At 47.0% G+C, this 20,990-nt stretch overlaps 1 protein-coding gene across 13 annotated transcripts in view; it reads left to right on the top strand.

The window, feature by feature from the left end:
• Positions 1-20,990, top strand: part of nxn (nucleoredoxin) — a 173,145-nt gene that overhangs the window by 83,852 nt on the left and 68,303 nt on the right. For all 13 annotated transcript variants that reach the window (XM_059973546.1, XM_059973547.1, XM_059973545.1 and 10 more), the window contains exon 5: positions 15,996-16,102. In XM_059973546.1, coding sequence (XP_059829529.1) covers positions 15,996-16,102 — 107 coding nt within the window. The remainder of the gene's footprint in view (positions 1-15,995; positions 16,103-20,990) is intronic.

The raw sequence follows: 20,990 nt of genomic DNA, 5'->3' as shown, positions 1-20,990 counted from the left end.
AATAAATGTACTTTGAATGCTTGAAACCCTTTATTGTCAGAATCAGTATCAGGTTTATTATCACTGACATATATTGTGAAATTTGTTGTTTTGCAGCAGCCGTACAGTGCAATACATAAAAATCACTAAAAGTTACAAGCATATATACGAGGGGTGATTGATAAGTTCATGGCCTAGGGTAGAAGGCGTCAGTTTTAGAAAACATAGCACATTTATTTTTCAACATCGTCCCCTCCTACATTTACACACTTAGTCCAGAGGTCATGGAGCATACGGATCTTGGACCACCAGAAAGTGTCCACAGATGGGTGATTGATAAGTTCGTGGCCTAAGGTAGAAGGAGATGAGTTATACAGCTCTCGTTATATACATGTGCAGGTCAACTCTTTGGGTGATTATGCAGAAACTTTGAAGTTATTAACTCATCTCCTTCTACCTTAGGCCATGAACATCAATCACCCCGATGAGTTATTAACTTCAATCTTTCTGCATAATCACTCAAAGAGTTGAACTGCGTGTGCATGTAACGAGAACTGTGTCATCTTCTTCTACCTTAGGCTACGAACATGAATAACATATTGTTTATGGACCATTCAGAAATCCGATGGCAGAGGGGAAGAGGCTGCTTCGAAATCCTTCAGTGGACATTTAGGGTCTTGACCCAAAACCTCAAATGTCCTTTTGCCTCCATAGATGCTGCCTGATCTGCTGAGGTTTTCCAGCTTTTTATCTTTTGCTCCAGATTATAACATCTGCGGTCTTGAATCTCCTTTCCTCTTCAGAAACATTCACCTCATAACCATCAAACCTTGGTGAGAAGCTGTTCACTCTAAGTATGTTGGGTTCCCATGACAGGCCATAGATTTACTCTGTCTAACTACTTTGTGAGGTCCTGGAGACACACAGCACAGAAACAGGCCCTCAGCTCAACTTGTCCATGCTAATCTAGAGACCTTCCCAAGCTAGCCCCATTTGTCTGCGTTCTACCCATCTCCAAAGAAGGGGTTCCCAGCTTTTTTTTCATAAGCTATGGTGCCTTACCATTAACTGAGGGGTCTGTGGGTCCCACATTGGGAACCCTTGCTCTAAACCTTTTCTCTCCATATCCCTGCCTTTTCAAGATTGGCCTTCACCTTCACCACTTCCTCTGGCAGGTCGTCCCATTGGCCAGTGCTGTGTTTCTAATATTTCAGGTATATTTGTGTAATCCTGTATATATTGTTTGATTAATCATTCTTGTTTATTTAAACAATTAATTATGGGTTATATGTAAAAATATGCTTGTAACCCCCTGGGTCGCCTCAGGCTCGCTCAGCTCGTTTCCGTCTAGGGGGAGCAGCCTTCGGCCCCGCCAAATTGGGTAATCAGCTGGTGTGGATGCTGTGTGATGTCCCTACCTCGCCCAAAAATATTCAGTACACCATATGCGATTAAATGAGTACAATTTATAAATGTTACTATAACTAAGTGATTAATAATGATACAGTATATATGAAGAAAAAAAATAAAGAAAAGGCGCCAAACTTATCAAAGTCCAAAGCACTTCGTACATAACCGTTGGAGCTCAATTCCTGGAGTCTTCTGGCCGCCATTTGATCCCCTCCGAACTCCTCGACTCGCAGCTCAGGACCATCCGAAGTGGTCAACCAAGCACATCTAGCTTCATCTCCTCTCCTCGGAGTACCTCCTGGTCTCGGACCCCTGCTTGGGGTCTGTTCCTCGCCCAGTTTACAGCATCGCGTCCTCTCTCTCTCACCCCTCGCGCCGATCTCCCCAAAAGCCCCCCCACAATAGCTTACAGACTCAGAAGAAAGAACAACATTAATCCCAATTGGTTTACAAAGGAATACAATTCTCGTTATTGGTAAATTCTAACCCAGCACTCTCTCGTAACAAAGAAGCCATTTTGATTACATACACAGTAACAAAGAAAAAAGAAGAAACCCCCTTTACATGTTAATTGCATGCATCATCACACTTTCGCGTGATACGTGCGCGTTTCGCTTAAAGACGAAGTTACACCCATTTTTCAGAATTTTATGTTTTCCTTTGAATTAGTTTAATGTTTTTAAGTTACAAGACATAACACCCACCACCCTCTGTGTGGAAAAACATGCCCCTTTAATCCCCTTTTAATCTAACCTTAAACCTAATTTATCCCTCTAGTTTTAGGCTCCCCTACCCTGGGACTATGCCAAAGTATGCTCCCCCCGCCGTATTGTTTATAAACTTTTATAGGCAGTAAACTTAGCTTTGATTTTGACTGTGAACTTGAGGGTCACTCCCCATCCTCTATCCAGTGGAGTCCCAGTCTATCCAGTGTCTCCTTGTAACTGATCAGTAGCGCCAGGGGGTGATGGGCACATCTCTGCCCCCAGGAATGATACACAGCAATTACAATGTCATTCTCACTGGGTGAAACACTCCAAAGTGCATGCCAGGAGTGTGATCAGAGGAGAAGAGCAATTACTGAGGAGGTAAATTACTAGAATAGTCTCCAGATGTGATTGTGAATCCCACCCCAGATAATGGGGATCTTCAGTTCCTACAACACAGAACTGTACAGCAGAGAAAGGGGCCCTTTAACTGGCAATCTCTGTGCTGAATGCGATGCCAAATTAAATTAAATGTCTTCTGTCTGTATCCCTCCACTGAGGGAACCATATGCCTCCATTCTCTGCATATTCATGGATCTAGCTAAAACAGGGTTACCAACCTTTTTTATGCCATGGACCAATGCACTTAAGCAAGGGGCCCGTGAACCCCTGATCTAAAAACTTCTTAAACGGCACTGTCATATCTGCTTTCAGCACCACCCCTGGCAGCCCCTCCCACTCTGAGTAAAAAAAAACTTGTCCCAAGCATCTCCTTTAGGCTCTTCCTCCCTCTCATGTTAAATACCTGTCCTCTTGTATTTGACAACACTATCCTGTGAGAAAGATTCTGACTCTCTACCCTATCTGTGCCTCTCATGGTCTAATAAACTTCTGTCACGTCTCTTCGCAGCCTCCAGCACTCCAGGGAAAACAAAACCAGCCCAACCTCCCTTCATAGTGCCTGCAGGCAACGTTGTGATAGAACTCTTCTGCTTCTTTCCCACAGCCTCACGTCCTTCCCATAACAGGGTGACCAGAACTGCAGACGTTTCTTTGTGCCGCCTAATTAAAGCTTTAAAGCAGTAATTAAAAATCTCATCACATTATAGCACATAGTCACACTGCTTGAAAACTGGCCCTTCAGCCCATCAAGTCAGCGCTGTGTATCAAATGTCCATTTATACTTAATACCCTGTTTGCTTTGGGAGCAATAAACCCTGCCGTCTGTTGAATTTCCACATCCACGTCCATCCCATAAGCATCACCTAGAACCATGGAACACTACAGCACAGGACAGGCCCTTCAGCCCATATAATCCTTAAAAAAAGTACTAAACCCACACTACCCCATAACCCTCCGTTTTTCTTTCATCCATGTGCCTGTGCAAGAGGCTCTTAAATACCCCTAATGTTTTAGCCTCCACCACCATCCCTGGCAAGTCATTCCAGGTACTCACAACCCTCTGTGTAAAAAAAACTTACCCCTCATGTCTCCCCTAAACTTTCCTCCCTTAATTTTGTACATATGCCTTCTGGTGTTTGCTGTTGGTGCCCTGGAAAACAGGTACTGACTACCCACCCTATCTATTGCCTCTCATAATCTTGTTAGACCTCTATAAAGTCCATTCTCATTCTTCTACTCTCCAAAGAGAAAAGTCCCAGCTCTGCTAACCTTGCTTCATATGACTTGTTCTCCAAACCAAGCAACATCCTGGTAAATCCCCTCTGCACCTTCTCCATAGCTTCCACATCCTTCCTATAATGAGGTGATCAGAATTGAACACAGTACTCTAAGTGCAGTCTCACCAGAGATTTGTAATATTGCAACATGACCTCTCTACTCTTGAATTCAGTCCCCCTGTTAATGAAGCCTAACATCCCATAGGCCTTCTTAACTACCCTATCAACCTGTGCAGTGACCTTGAGGGATGTATGGATTTGAACCCTAAGGTCCCTTTGTTCATCCACACTCTTAAGTAACTGACAGTTAATCCTGTACTCAGTCTTCTGGTTTGTCCTTTCAAAATGCATCACCTCACACTTGTCTGGATTGAACTCCATCTGCCATTTTTCTGCCCAACTCTGCTGCCTCTTGTAACCTTCGACAACCTGCAGCTCCATCCACAACTCCTCCAATCTTCGTGTCATCCACAAACTTACTCATCCAGGTCATTTATAAAAATCGCAAAGAGCAGGGGTCCCAGGACAGATCCTTGCGGCACTCCACTAGTCACCGACCTCCAGGCAGAATACTTTCCTTATACAACTACCCTCTGCTTTCTTCCTTTAAGCCAATTTTTTATCCAAGCAGCCAAGGTTTCACTTATCCCATGCCTAATGACTTTCTGGATGAGTCTCTCATGAGGGACCTTGTCAAATACTTTGCTAAAGTCCATGTAGACCACATCCACTGCCCTACCCTCTTGATGAGAAGCCTTTGCTTATGAAGAAGGGTTGAGCGAGGTAGGGCTTTTCTCTTTGGAGCGAAGGAGGATGAGAGCTGACTTGATAGATGATAAGACCATAAGGTATAGGAGCAGAATTAGTCCTTTTGGCCAATTGCCTCTGCTCTGCCGTTTCATCACGGCTGATCCATTTCTCTCTCAGCCCCAATCTCCTGCCTTCACGCCCTGACCAATCAAGGGTCTATCAACCTCTGCCTTAAGTATACTCACTGATTTGGGTTCCACAGCTGTCTGTGGCAACCAGTTCCACAGATTCACAGCTCTCTGCCTAAAGAAGTTCCTCCTCATCTCTGTTTAAGTGGAACTCTCTGTTCTGAAGCTGTGCCCTCTGGTCCTAGACTCTCCCACCACAGGGAACATTCTCTCCACATCCGCTCTATTAAGGCCTTTCAACATTTGACAGGTTTCAGTGAGATTCCCCCTCCCCCACCCATTCTTCTGAATTTCAGTGAGTACAGGCCCAGAGCCATCAAATGTTCTTCATATGATAAGCCTTTCAATCTCAGAATCATTTTCCTGAACCTCCTTTGAACCCTCTCCAACGTCAGCACATCCTTTCTTAGATAAGGGACTGAAAACTTTTCACAATACTCCAGGTAGGGCCTCACTAATGCTTTATAAAGCCTCAACGTTACATCCTTGCTTTTAAATTCTAGTCCTCTCAAAATGAATGCTAACATCACATTTGCATTCCTCACCACTGACTCAACCTGCAAGTTTAGGGAATCCTGCACAAGGACTCCCAAGCCCCTTTGCACCCAAGTTTTTTGAATTTTCTCTCCGTTCAGAAAACAGTCGACCCTTTAATTTCTTCTACCAAAGTGCATGACCATACACTTCCCAACACTGTATTCCACCTGCCAGTTCTTCACCCATTCTCCTAGGTCCTCCTGCAGCTTCTCTACTTCACCTATTGCCTGCAAACTTGGGCACAAGTCACCATGATGTGAGGCATAGATTTAGTGGACAGCCAGAGACTTTTCCTTGGGAGCGAAGTGCCTAATACGAGATAATTTTAAGGTGATTGGAGGAAAGTATGGGTGAGGGGTGGTGGAGGTTTTCTTTACACGGAGAGTGGTAGGTGCATGGAATGCACGGCCAGCGACGATGATAGAGGCAGATTCATTAGGGAAATAAATAGAGGGCTGTTTGTGAAGGGAGGGTTCGATTGACCTCTCGGAAGGGTTGGCACAACATTGTGGGCTGAAGATCCTGCAGCGTTCTGTGTTCACCTGACTGACCATTGTGAAGCTGGTGATGCCCAACAAGAGAGCAAAGCGAATGGGAGGGATAGGTGACAGAGACTCGCACAGCTTGGTACCCTGTTGGTAGTGGGCACAGACTGAGGAAGTAGGTAATGAAGAATGGATCAGGAGTGGAGGGGTGCAGGGTAGGTCGGAGGGCTGAAGCCTCATACATGATACAACATGGAAATCGGCCCTTTCACCCATTTCAAACTTTAGTTTGTGGAATATGGTCGATAAGGAAAGTGGCAAGGTGGCCTAGTGGTGCTCCAGTCACTTCCCAGAGCCAGGGGTCTCTGATTACGTTCGATTCCCGCCGTAAGTTTGTATATTCTCCCCATGGCGCATGGGTTGTCTCTGGGATTTCTCCCACATTCCAAAGACTGGCTTAATTTTGTTCCCATGTCTTATGATCTAAGTATGGACTGGGTTTGGGTTGTGGGCAGACTGAACTATGGACTGGGATTGGGTTGTAGGCAGACTGATTGATGTGTGGACTGGGTTTGGGTTGTGGGCAGACTGATCTATGGACTGGGTTTGGGTTCTGGGCAGACTGATCTATGGACTGGGTTTGGGTTGTAGGCAGACTGATCTATGTATGGACTGGGTTTGGGTTGTGGGCAGACTGATCTATGGACTGGGTTTGGGTTCTGGGCAGACTGATCTATGGACTGGGTTTGGGTTCTGGGCAGACTGATCTATGGACTGGGTTTGGGTGGTGGGCAGACTGATCTATGTATGGACTGGGTTTGGGTTATGGGCAGACTGATCTATGTGTGGACAGGGTTTAGGTTGTGGGCAGACTGATCTATGTGTGGACAGGGTTTGGTTTGTGGGCAGACTGATCTATGGACTGGGATTGGGTTCTGGGTAGACTGATCTATGGACAGGGTTTGGGTTGTGGGCAGACTGATCTATGTATGGACTGGTTTTGGGTTGTGGGCAGACTGATCTATGTATGGACTGGTTTTGGGTTGTGGGCAGACTGATCTATGGACTGGGTTTGGGTTGTGGGCAGACTGATCTATGGACAGGGTTTGGGTTGTGGGCAGACTGATCTATGGACTGGGTTTGGGTTGTGGGTAGACTGATCTATGGACAGGGTTTGGGTTGTGGGTAGACTGATCTATGGACAGGGTTTGGGTTGTGGGTAGACTGATCTATGTGTGGACAGGGTTTAGGTTGTGGGCAGACTGATCTATGTATGGACTGGTTTTGGGTTGTGGGCAGACTGATCTATGGACAGGGTTTGGGTTGTGGGCAGACTGATCGATGTATGGACTGGGTTTGGGTTGTGGGCAGACTGATCTATGGACAGGGTTTGGGTTGTGGGCAGACTGATCGATGTATGGACTGGGTTTTGGGTTGTGGGCAGACTGATCTATGTATGTACTGGGTTTGGGTTGTGGGCAGACTGATCGATGTATGGACAGGGTTTGGGTTGTTGGCAGACTGATCTATGGACTGGGTTTGGGTTGTGGGCAGACTGATCGATGTATGGACAGGGTTTGGGTTGTGGGCAGACTGATCGATGTATGGACAGGGTTTGGGTTGTGGGCAGACTGAACTATGGACAGGGTTTGGGTTGTGGGGAGACTGATCTATGGACTGGGTTTGGGTTGTGGGCAGACTGATCTATGGACAGGGATTGGGTTGTAGGCAGACTGATCTATGTATGGACTGGGTTTGGGTTGTGGGCAGACTGATCTATGTATGGACAGGGTTTGGGTTGTGGGCAGACTGATCTATGTATGGACTGGGTTTGGGTTGTGGGCAGACTGATCTATGTATGGACTGGTTTTGGGTTGTGGGCAGACTGATCTATGTATGGACTGGGTTTGGGTTGTGGGCAGACTGATCTATGGACAGGGTTTGGGTTGTGGGCAGACTGATCTATGTATGGACTGGGTTTGGGTTGTGGGCAGACTGATCTATGGACAGGGTTTGGGTTGTGGGCAGACTGATCTATGTATGGACTGGTTTTGGCTTGTGGGCAGACTGATCTATGGACTGGGTTTGGGTTGTGGGCAGACTGATCTATGGACTGGGTTTGGGTTGTGGGCATATTGATCTATGTGTGGACTGGGTTTGGGTTGTGTGCAGACTGATCTATGTATGGACAGGGTTTGGGTTGTGGGCAGACTGATCTATGTGTGGACAGGGTTTGGGTTGTGGGCAGACTGATCTATGTATGGACTAGGTTTGGGTTGTGGGCAGACTGATCGATGTATGGACTGGGTTTGGGTTGTGGGCAGACTGATCTATGTATGGACTGGGTTTGGGTTGTGGGCAGACTGATCTATGGACAGGGTTTGGGTTGTGGGCAGACTGATCGATGTATGGACTGGGTTTGGGTTGTGGGCAGACTGATCGATGTATGGACTGGGTTTGGGTTGTGGGCAGACTGAACTATGTATGGACAGGGTTTGGGTTGTGGGCAGACTGATCTATATATGGACAAGGTTTGGGTTGTGGGCAGACTGATTTCTGTATGGACAGGGTTTGGGTTGTGGGCAGACTGATCTATGTGTGGACAGGGTTTGGGTTGTGGGCAGACTGATCTATGGACTGGGTTTGGGTTGTGGGCAGACTGATCTATGTATGGACTGGGTTTAGGTTGTGGGCAGACTGATCTATGTATGGACTGGGTTTGGGTTGTGGGTAGACTGATCTATGTGTGGACAGGGTTTAGGTTGTGGGCAGACTGATCTATGTATGGTGTAGCGTTCTTGCACGGGTGTAATGGAACACCGAATTAAACGCTGAGATAAACCATAGTCAATGAAAACAAGGTCGCAGTAAGATTAACCATTTACTGTTCACTCTTCACATTAACGTATGGTGAAAACTGTTGATAAAACAATACAAGATTGATACAGTATTTATTCCCTTCTTGATATCGCATTTACATTGTAAATACTTGTAAAAGTAAACTACAACTACATTGCATTAAAGTGCAGCATACAGTCAGAATCTACCTACGCCATGGACCGCTTTAAATACACTTCAACACAAACTATCTGCAACTCTTTAACTAACGAAAACATAAACCTTATCGACCGTCGTTACTTTGTTAACTGAGTCAGCGTTAACATTTTAATTCAACATATCGATTATCTATTAACTTACAGCGTTGCTCTCACTGTGATTTCTAATGCATACAAACAACTTCTTGCATGAGTCTGTTTCATGCTCTGGTCTCCCTCGTGCGAGCCCCCGCCCTTGTGTTGATCCCAAACCAGTATTTTCCCACAAGACGCGGCGAAACCGGACGTGACGTCATCGCATGCCGATATATTTTACAGGCAATGAATATACTTTAAACAATTCTAATTTTAACTAGAAAATACTAACTAATGAATTATTAAGCGAAAATATTATAAACTAAATAACTGCCATAAAGGCAACACACTCCCCGCTTGACCTTCGTAAGGTCACAATGACCAGAATACAAAACTTTAGTCTCTAATCAGTCCTTAGGTAGAAGTAGAATGACTTATGTAACTGGTCTTTGGTAAATTTTCACATCGCCTTGGTCGGTAGTCTTCAACTCGACCTTCCTGACATGTCCATCCCCACTAGGGAATGTAGCAGTGATTCTGGCCATTGGCCAGCTGTTGCGGGCGATCTGCTTGTCCCTGAGCAGGACTAAGTCTCCAACTTGAAGATTCCTGCAGGGTTCTGTCCACTTTTGTCTATGTTGCAACGAAGGTAGATATTACTCTCTAACGAGACCAGAACCGATTTGTCAGAGCTTGGACTTGTCTCCATTGCTTTGTGTACAAATCCTTGTTGGAGAAGTCTCCTGGTGGAGGGGGAGCATTGATGGCGAGAGTATGAAGGGGTTTTCTGGGTCAGAAGACACAGGTAGGAGTGGTCGTGCATTTATAATGGCTGTGACCTCTGCCATTAGGGTGCACAGTACCTCGTGGGTCAGTCGGGTGCGTTGCTGCTTCTCAGGTTTCCTTTTCAGGGTTTTTTGCAAGGACGTGAACCGCTTGACCGCCTGCCCTTTGTTATTTGGCAAGCGCTGGCGTGGTTCTCTGAAAGGTACTGGGGCGACCCCCTTATTTGCTTTGTCTCTGAAGACCTTGGTGTCCTTTGATTTTAAGAAGATGGCGTCTTGAGCCGATGGAGCAAGTTCCTGAGCAGATGCATCACTGCCTGGTTCGGAAATTGCACCATCTCGGATCACAAGACCCTGCAGCGGATAGTGAGGTCAGCTGAGAAGATCATCGGGGTCTCTCTTCCTGCCATCACGGACATTTACACTACACGCTGCATCCACAAAGCAAACAGCATTATGAAGGACCCCATGCACCCCTCATACAATCCCTTCTCCCTCCTGCCACCTGGGAAAAGGCTCTGAAGCATTCGGGCTCTCACGACCAGACAATGTAACAGTTTCTTCCCCCAAGTTATCAGACTCCTCAATACCTAGAGCCTGGACTGACACCAACTTACTGCCCTCTACTGTGCCTATTGTCTTGTTTAGTATTTATTGTAATGCCTGCACTGTTTTGTGCACTTTATGCAGTCCTGGGTAGGTCTATAGTCTAGTGTAGTTGTTGTGGTTTTTTTCTCTGTGTTGTCTTTTTTTTACGTAGTTCAGTCTAGTTTTTGTACTGTGTCATGTAACATCATGGTCCTGAAAAAACGTCGTCTCATTTTTACGATGTATTGTACCAGCAATTATGGTCGAAATGACAATAGAAGTGACTTGACAAAGGTGGTGACGAATTGGCATACACAAGGCAGACTGAAAAACCTGGCTGAGTGACACCATAGCAACAACCTCTCACTGCCAGTCAGCAAGGCCAAGGACCTGATTATTGACCTCAGGAGGAGGAAAGCAGAGGTTCATGAGCCAGTCCTCACCATTCGTCTTTGGGATGTGCGAGGAAAGTCTCGTGATCGTAAGGAGAACATTCCAACTCCACACAAGCAGCACCAGAAGTCAGGGTTGAACCCAAGCCTCTGACACTGGGAGGCAGCAGCTCCACCAAGGCACTGGAAAAATCCAAATAAATCATGCCTGTGATGTCGTACCCTGAACTGGACACCAGTGGGCTTTGAAGCTTTGTCAGCTTTCTTCCTTCGAAGCTGTTGTACAGAGACAAGTTCCAGATGCAAGCAAAGCTCTGGAAGGTGATCCCTCGGGAGTGGCTTTCCCTGCAGACGGCTGACGTTGCCTGTAGATTCTGACATATGGTCGGCCAGGGACTGTCAGATGGAATGTAGTTGTCCAATTTTCTGTCAGCACCAGGGGAGGGTATTGATCTAACTGAAGAAAATTTATTTTCAAAGTACGTCTTTGGGTTAATTTCTTTTTTCCAGTTACATCTCTTTCACAGATCAGCCTTCCCCACACAGTCTTGGCAGCTAACATCAGCAGATGTCAGTTTCTCTTGGTCTCAACCCTGCACAAGCGTTCTCTTCATACTTCCTATCCCCCTCAATTGTTATGTTGCAAACACGTTAGATCTCTAACATTCCATGGTTCTAAAGACCATTGACACTCTCACTCCAGTGTGGACAACAAGCATTCTTGGGACAGCAGAAGATCTGACCCATTATACCTCTGGTCTCGCTATTGTGGCTTCTGTGTGAGGATTAAGTAAGCAATAGAATTGAATAGATTCATAGCGAGGTACAGCACAGAGACAGGCTCTTCGGCCCATCTAGTCCGTGCTGAAACCATTAAACTGCCTGTTCCCAATGACCTGCAAGAGGACCATAGCCCTCCATACCCCTGATATCCATGCACCTATCCAAGATTCTCTTAAACGTTGAAATTGAGCTCACGTGGACCACTCATGCTGGCAGCTCGTTCCATGCTCTCAGGACCCTCTGAGTGAAGAGGTTTCCTCTCATGTTCCCCTTAAACTTCTCACCTTTCACCCTTAACCCATGACCTCTAGTTGTAGTGTCACCCAATCTCAGTGGGAAAAGCCTGCTTGCAATCACCCTATCTATACCCCTATCAAATAACCCCTCAATCTTCTACATTCTAAAGAATACGGTCCTACCCTATTCAATCCTTCCTTATAGCTTAGGCCTTCCAGACCCAGCAATCTTGTTTACATCTTTTCCTGTAGGAAGGTGAACAAAATTGCATACAATACTCCAAACCAGGCTTCACCAACATCTTGAACAATATCCCATCTCCTGCACTCAATACATTGATTTATGAAGGCCAATGTGCCAAAAGCTTTCTTTTCGACCCTATCTACCTCTGACAACACTTTCAATGAATTATGTATCTGTATTCCCAGATAGTTAAAATGCATTTTATTGTCTCTATGGTAAAGTCTGAAGTGCATACTATCAGATGTTTTATATATAAGATATAAGAACGGGGACTTGTTCAGGAACTGGAACAGATAGAATATAAGAATAGGGACTTAGAACTGTAAATAACACTAGAGGCAAAAAAGACTGCAGATGCTGAAGTCTGTTCAAAATACAAGGTATATTTATTATAAAAGTATGTGTACATTATACAACCTGGAGATTTGTCTCCTTGCAGGCAGCCACAAAACAAGAAACCCGAAAGAACCCATGAAAAATACCCGACAGACTCTCAATGTGCAGAGAGAGAGAGGCGGGAAAACACAAATCGTGCAAACAAAAGTAAGGAGATAGCATTTAAAATGAAAGTGAGTCCTCAGACACGAAGCCTGGAGTAGGCCCACAGCCTCAACCTCAGTTCAGCACATAGCAGCATAACTGTTCCTGAGTCCAGAGCAGCCTGAGCAGGCCCACAGCCTCAGCCTCAGTGCAAAGAGTGGAGTGAACATTGCAGATCAGCTAGCAGAACCAGCCCAACTCTCGCCTCTGGTCCCAACACCTAGTCTGGCCTAGTATTTAAATGGTCCAAACATCAAGTTATTCCTCCCTCTAGGACCCAGGCCTTGTCGCCTCAATGTGCGCTGGTCCTGGACCCTGTCACCACACCCCGTGCCTGACCATTCTAAATCGGCTCAGTGGTTGATCAATCAAACCTCGCTCCCAGTTAAGGTGAACAGGCCCTGAATTGCCCCTCCTCTGCTCTGACGTTTCTCCGATTCGCAAGCCCCGACTCCATATTGAACATGCCTCCACCTTGCTCCAATTTCTCCTCAAACATGCCTCGACCTCCCTCTTGACTCCGTGCGCTTCAACTCTCGGTTTGATTGTACGCCGTAAGTTGTTCCCAGTGTGTAACTGAGCAGCAGAGTTCAGGGGAGTTCTTTGGCATGTGAAAGAGAATAGGTTGCATGGGGAATGTGACTGGAGGGATTATTGTAAGGGTCAGTATAGACTTCATGGGCTGAATGGCCACTTCCTACATCATAACAAAAGGCAAGTCGGGGTGGTGTTTGCATTCATTGTCTTTGTCCTCGGGCATGTTAGCGAGTGTACAGCCAGTGAGTGATACAACACAGTGTGTGTCTATGTGACAAGCCACCTCTAATCAAAGTAAATTTATTATCAAAGTACATACATGCTAGCATATAGTTCCCTGAGACTCATTTTCTTGCAGACATTTATGAGAGGAAAAAGAAATAAAACAGAATTTACAAAAAAACTATACATAAATAATACGACCAACATGCAAAAGGAGATAAACTGTGCAAATCAAAATCACACTGAGAACAAGTTGTAAAGAGTCCCTGAGAGTGTGTGTAGGTTGTGGAATCAGTCCAGAGTTGTCAGTGAAGTTGCCCATGCTGATTCAGGAGCCTGATGGTTGCAGGTAATAACGCCCTGAACCTGGTAATGAGGGATCTGAGGCTTCTGTCAGCAGCGAGAAGAGAGCGTGACCTGGGTGACTGACTGACACTTGTGAAACTAAAGCCAAGTGCACAGTTATCTCTGGCATTGTTCCAAGTCTGGTGCCTGTATTTATAACCACTGATTGTAGTTATAAACATCAGATTTTTCCTGTTCTGGGGTTGAATTAAGATGGCTTGGCAACTGGATCACCAGAGACAAACTTGTTACAAGTCCAGCCGCAGCTTGCCCTTTGACGATACTCCTTGCATAAATTTTCTCTTGCTAGATCTCCAAGCCAGTCAGACCAGGCTCTCGAGACGGGTTGGCGTATCTGCCCAACATCCCCCTTCATTCAACGAGCTGCAGCTGGTTCATATCCTCAAATCCTTTTCCCCTCCAGATTGGTGTCCCAAGCATCGACAGTGAGCAATGTACTCGGTGAACAAGTGTCCGCAGACCACTGGAGCAGAGAATTCACAAGTTTCAACATAAACCTCATGGGCATCCTGTATCCTGCGAGTTTGCCTCCTAACTCTATACCCACCGAGCTGTAGGAACAAACACCTCACCGTTGACATTGTAAATCTCTCCCCGATTCCTTCGCTGACAGACTCTGGCTCTGGTCCCAGCATCTGTGTCCTGTTTAGCCTCAGGAATGCCACCTCCTGCAAGTCAGGTCAATGTCAAAGAGTCATGCAGCCATTCGGCCCATCTGGTCCATGCCGACCCAGATTCCCATCTAAGCCTGTCTCATTTGCCTGCCTCTTAAACCTCTCCTCTCCATCTGCTTGTCCAAATACCTTTTAAATGTTGTTTGTGTACACTTCCTCTGGCTGCTCATCCTATTTACTCGCCATCCTATAGGAGAAGAAGTCGCCCCTATTGAAGAGAGTGCCTGGGTTTCCTCTGGGTGCTCCCACAGCCGTTCCGGGAAGTAGGTTAATTGGACATTGTTAACTGTCCAGTGATTGGGCCAGGGTCAAATCTGTGGGTTGCTGGTCAGTATGGCCCATTGGGCCAGAAGCGCCTGTTCCTCGCTGTATTTCTAAAGAAAATCATTCTTTCCTCTCTCATCTTTCAGCTCAGGCCTAACAACCCTGACTGGTCAAAAAAGTGATCAGGGAAGCAGCAATGAGGAACCCTATATCTGTGTGTGAGAGAGAGAGATGAGGGACCTTCATTGCTGCCCTAAACACCAGCAGTGTAATGGGCAGTCACAAACTCTCCCCTTAAGCCTTTGCCCTCTAGTTCTTGATTCGCCAACCTCGGGGTGGGGGTGGGGGGTACACACATCAACGCTTTTTGTGCCCCTCATGATTTTACACACCTTTTACAAGATGAACTCTTGACCTCACACTTAACCCTGTCTGCCTTTACTGCGCGTTTTCTCTAACTGTAGCACAACATTCTGCATTATGTATTACCTTGATATAACGTGCCGTGTACCTTGGACGATTACATAGGAGAAAGGTCCGATTCTGACTTTGTGTACGCCATGGCCCAATGCCATTAAGTAAGGGTTCCATGCACCCCAGGTTGGGAATCCCTAGTTTAGAAGGTCATGGCCCAAGTTCTGGCAAATGGGATAAGCTTGACTGGGATATCATGGTAGTCACCGTGGGCCCGGTTGGGCTGAAAGGCCTGTTTTCATGCTGTATAACTCTACAGATGCGGTGAAATGATGTGCACGGGTGCTGTGCAGAACAAAGTTATCCACGGTACCTTGAGGGTGGCACGGGCCCAGGTTCAATTCCCGCCGCTGTCTGTAACGGGTTCGTTGCCATGTGAGGGCAAACGCGTGACCACGTAGGTTTCCTCCAGGTGCTCTGGTTTCCTCTCACAGTCCAAAAACGAACCGGTTAGTAGGTTAGTTTTTCATTTGAAGGAGCTCTGTGATTAGGTTAGGATGAAAATTGGGAGGATTGCTAGGCTGCATGGCTCAAAGAGTCTATTCCACACTGTATCTCAGTAAATAAATAAATGTGACACTAATAAACCAATTTTCAGTAAATTGGTAAATCTACCTCCTTTCATTTTAAATCTGTGCCCTCTAGTTCTTCATTGCCCAACCCTGGGGCAAAGACTGGCTACATTCACCCTATCCATGCCCCTCATGATTTTAGTAGGGTCACCCTTCACTGAAATGAAAAAGAAGGTTGGTTGCTGGGGTGGAGTGCTTGCCTGTAGGGTCGATCGCCAAGCCTGGAGGCTAGGCCGCAAATGTTTTGTCTCCAGCCAAGGTGACGTCATCAGCGTGCAGTTGAGTGTTGTTCCTGTCAAGTACTCGCGTTCACGCTGGACCGATGCATTGTTCTGATTGGCTGTCGTGCAGGCCGCTAGTCTCCACTGGGTCCTACACTGCAACGTAAAAACAAGCTCCCTCCCCGTACCTCATGGCTTGAACTTTGACTGCTTACTCTCTTCCCTCCACAGGTCAGAAGATTCCTACAAACAGTATTTCAGTGAGATGCCTTGGACAGCTGTCCCATACACTGATGAAACCAGAAGGTCTCGGCTCAACCGACACTTTGATATACAAGGTACGAGTTGGGACCGGTAATGCGCTGCTCCCTCTGTGCACGTCAGCTTCGAGAGACTTGTGTGCTCTGTTTCCAGCCCGATGTTCCCATTCTCCCTGAAAGCATGAAGCACCAGTGTGGTGGACTGCGCTCGGTGCCTCGAAAGAGTAGTTTAGGATGTGTTGCTTGTGAGGCTTTTGCATAGACACGTGGACCATTCTGATCACGCTCAGCACAGGCACCGTGCGTTGAAGAGCCTGATTTAGTGTTCTGCTGTTCTGTGTTGTATAAAATGCCAGTGTTCCGAATGTCGCTGGGGTAAATATTATCATCTCCAAAAAGCAAACAGAATCATCTCTGTACTGTGCTGTATCCCTCTGGCGCACTTTCAAGAGGACAAGAATTTCTTCAACATTGCAGCTAGCTGGGAATAGATAACTTTCTTTCTGTCGAGTAATACTCACAAAATGCTGGAGGGACTCAGCAGGTCAGGCAACATCCATGGAAGTGAACAAGCAGTCGAGGTTTCAGGCCGAAACACTTCTTCAGGACTGGAAAGGAATGGGGAAGATGCGAGAATGGAAAGGTGGTGGTGAGGGGGGAAGAAGGTGGAGGGTGATAGCTGAAGCCAAGTGAGTGGGACATGTCAAGGGCTGGAGAAGAAAGAATCTGATAGGAGAGGAGAGTGGACAGTAGGAGAAAGGGAAGGAGGAGGGGACCCGGGGGAAGTAATAGGTAGGTGAGGTAAAAGGTCAGAATGAGGAATAGAGGATTGGGAGGGGGAATATGTTCGCTGGAAGGAGAAATTAATATTGACACCATCAAGTTGGAGGGTACCCAGATGTAATATAAGGTGTTGCTCCTCCACCCTGAGCTGGTGTCATCTTGGCACAAGAGGACGCGCGGGAACGGGAATCGGAATTAAAATGTTTGGCCAACGAGAAGTCACACTCGTGGCGGATGGTGCGGAGCTGCTAGGCTAGAGCAGTCCCCTAAATTACGATGGGTCTCACCAACGTAGAGGAGGTTGCTTCGGGAGCACCCAACAATTGTTTGGTAAATTGTTCTCTTAAAAGCACTGAGCACCGCATCCAAATCACTGGAGGGTCTCAGGAAGTCGAGGAGCATCCATGGAACAGTTGACGTTTCAGGCCAAGACCAGCCAGGACTGGAAAGGAATGGGGCAGAAGCCAGATAAAGAAGATGGGAAGAGGGAGAGAAGTGAAAGCTGGCAGCTGATAGGTGAGACCACCTCGTTCTGGCTTCTGCCTTTTTCCATTCCAGTCCTGATAAAGTTCCAAGTACTTGACTGAAGTATCCAGGATGTGAGATGGAAGTAAGGTAGAGGGGTTCAGAGTAACTTTCTCATCAAAGCAATTATGTGTCACCCTTTACTACCTTGATGTTCATTTTCTTGCGGGTATTTACAGAAAAATACGTATAATAAAATTTATGAAAATCTATAAATAGCAAAGACAAACAACTGATGTGCAAAAGCAGACAAATCGTGCAAATAATAAAAAAAAATGTAAATAAATAATCCTGCGAACACGAGTCGTAGAGTCCTTGACACAGTCTGTAGGTCGTGGAGCCAGTTCAGGGTTGAGGGGAGTGAAGTTATCTGTGCTGGTTCAGAACCATGATGGTTGTGGGATGGGGAGTGGGGATGACTGGGAGAGGTGGTGCTTTGGAGGGTCTGTACACAGGCAGTGACCTGTCTAATTGAATGTGTGCCCCATTGTAATGTAATTGCAACTGCGCTGGTGGAGCAACTGAGGAAGCCACTGTGGGAGCAGAAGAGCCCACGAGGCTTGTCGGCTCCTGCCCAGAAGGCTCTGTCTCAGGCACATTGCTCTGGTGTAAAGTAACAGCCCAGGTGTGCCTGTGTGAGTGTGCTGACATTTGCCTCCTTCCACTCCGTGCCCACACGTGGGGTGCAAGGGAGACTGATCTCCTTGCACCGCCACAGCCCCCAGCCTGCCACCCTGGCTTTGGGCTGCTCTGGGAGGCGGGGGGGTGTAAACCTGGACACAGCTCCCCTTTCCCTGGCCCCCTCCACGGGCCCTGTGAGGTCCGGGGATCTACTAGGCCAGGCAAAATATTCTGTATTGTGGTTGCTTGCTTTCTGAGGAGCTGGAGATCACGTGGTTAAGGGGAGAACAGTACCAACTTCTCACAGACGGCAGCGGGAATTGAATGTGGGTTGTTGGTGCTGTAAAGCGTTACACTGACCGCCACACTACCGTATTGTTAATGTAACTGCCCCAACCGCTAATTTAAACAGCTCGTTCCATATACTGACCACCCTCTGGGTGAAGAAGTTGCCCCTTTTAAATCTCACCCCTCTCACTTTTAACCTCTGCCTTCTAGTTTTTGACTCCCTTTCCATAGCAAAAAATCTGTGTTGCGTTCACTCTGTGTATGCCCATCATGATTTTGTAAATGCACGTCCTGTGAATGCGGCAAATATTAAATAAAGCTACCACAAGGGTCAGGGCCTTCCTGCAGTACAAAGGGACTTTAGCGAGGTGGGGGGGGGGCAGTGGTCAGCGAACCTCCTTTCTGATGTCTCCAACGCACCACTGAAGGGCGGCCCTCCGAGCAGTGTGGGGGCGGAGAGGGTAAGAAGCATTTGTAGATTATTTTCAACAGGTTTATTCTAACTACTAGGATGATGGGGTGGAGGTGCGCCTCTACCAGGGGAGGTGTGAGGCACTCCTTCCCTCTGCTAGCCTGCAGGTCACCCTTGGGCAAGGTGTGTGGCATTTGCTTACCCCACCCACCCCCACCGATCAGGGTTATGTGACCCATGGGAGCAGGTGGTGCACATCACAAGTCCTGGTTATGCGACCACTGACACCAGGCAGACAATCTCTGACAAGTATTGATCATGGCTGCAGTCATCCATCTTGTAAAGACCCTGTTTAGAAGAAGGCAATGGCAAACCGCTTCTGTAGAAAAATTTGCCAAGAGCAGTCATGGTCGTGGTGATCGTCCATGTTATACGACACGGCACAAAAGGATGATGACTGTAACTGCTTGATAGTCGGTGCCAACGATGGGCAGAGGGCCTGCTTTCCTGTTGTATTGCTTGTCGTTGGACCATGGAATGGGGTTAAGAGGGAAAATAAACAGCCATGTTGGAATGGCGGAGCAGACTCGATGGGCTGAGTGGCCTAATTTTGTTCCTATGCTTTATGGTTTTGTTATCCCAATTGGTCTGAGTAGAGTAGGGATTGCTGTTGATGTGCATTTCTCCCGGGGAGCTGAAATTTAATGTCAGCTTTATTAACTTTATTTGACAAGTACATTGAAACATACAGTGAAATGTGTCGTATTTTGCGACAGCGACCAACAAGGATCGGCTCTGGGCAGCCCTTGAGTGTCGCCATGTTGTGGTGTCACAGAAAGCCATGGAGCACAGAAACAGGTCCTTCAGCCCATCTAATCTATGCCTAGTCCCATTGACCCACACCTGGGCCATAGCCCTCCACACCCCTCCCATCCATGTTCCGATCCAAACTTCTCTCAAGTGCTGCAAATGAACCTGTATCCACCACTTCCACTGGCAGCTTGTTCCGTGCTGGCACCACCCTCTGAGTGAAGAGTTGTCCTTAAATATTTCACCTTACACCCTTAACCTATGACCTCCAGTTCAAGTCTCTCCCAATCTCAGCAGGGAAAAGCCTGCGTGAATTTACTCCTTACAATTGTGGCCAAGTGGTTAAGGCATTGGTCTAGTGATCTGAAGGTCACTAGTTTGAGCCTCAGCTAAGGCAGTGTGTTGTGTCCTTGAGCAAGGCACTTAACCACACATTGCTCTGCGACGACACCGGTGCCAAGCTGTATCGGCCCTTGCCCTTCCCTTGGATAACATCGGTGGCGTGGAGAGGGGAGACTTGCAACATGGGCAACTGCCGGTCTCCTATACAACCCAGCCCAGGCCTGCGCCCTGGAAACTTTCCAAGGCACAAATCCATGGTCTCTCGAGACTAACGAATGCCATCTATACAGTTAATGGTTGCCTGTCCCAGCATGTGAAGTCAGCTCCGGTGGATTGGGTGGATAAGAGTTACAGTGGGATCCAATGGCGAGGAAGGTGGTATTGCAATGCACCGTGGAGAGTGAAGGGCAGGACAAGGCTCAGAAGATGTCAAGGTATTCCACTGCAACCAAGGAAGACACCAGTTTGTGAGGCTTGTTCGTACCACTGGACCTGGGCTTCCGAGGTCGAGAGAGTGGAACTGCCCCAGGGCAATGGCGTTTCCAGTTCGGAAACCCTCCCACCCAGGCTTCCTGTCATCATCAGACAATCACCACACCTCATGGTTTTGTACATCTAACGTGCAAACTCCTTCCAGACAGCGGCGGGAATTGAACCACAATTGTTATGACAACTGCTACACTACTGTACTGCCCTGGGACGAGTGGAAGTGGAGCAGAAGTTGTCAGTGTATTCAAAGCAGCAATGAAGCTGCAGGGACCGTTGAATGTGGGATGGACTTGATGCCAGCTGTCTCTGGGGTGGAATGATTTGCTCAAACAAGCTACTCCCTTGGGTTCTTGAATGATATGTTATTAACTTTGGTGGTTAGAGTTTTTAATAAGATAATTATAACCCAAGGAAGACAGAAAGCCCACCCTGGTTATATAGTGGTTGTGTATCTGGAATTGTGGTTCAATTACTGACCAAGTACCGAGGGATGAGCTCAAATTCCGCCATGACAGCGCATTTAATGATTGTGGAAATCAAAAGTGAGCCCAGCGATGGAGACCGTGAAATTATCGGGTGCCCATCGGTGAAAAATCTCCTGCTGTTTTACACCCCCCACATGGTCCGTTCATCTGCACCTCCAATGCGATCATTTCTTAACCCTCTATTGAAGGGTCCGCAGTCCGCAAGCTTTTT

Source organism: Hypanus sabinus, chromosome 6 (assembly GCF_030144855.1).
Source record: "Hypanus sabinus isolate sHypSab1 chromosome 6, sHypSab1.hap1, whole genome shotgun sequence".
Classification (NCBI taxonomy): domain Eukaryota; kingdom Metazoa; phylum Chordata; class Chondrichthyes; order Myliobatiformes; family Dasyatidae; genus Hypanus; species Hypanus sabinus.
This window is presented reverse-complemented; position numbering and strand designations above follow the sequence as displayed.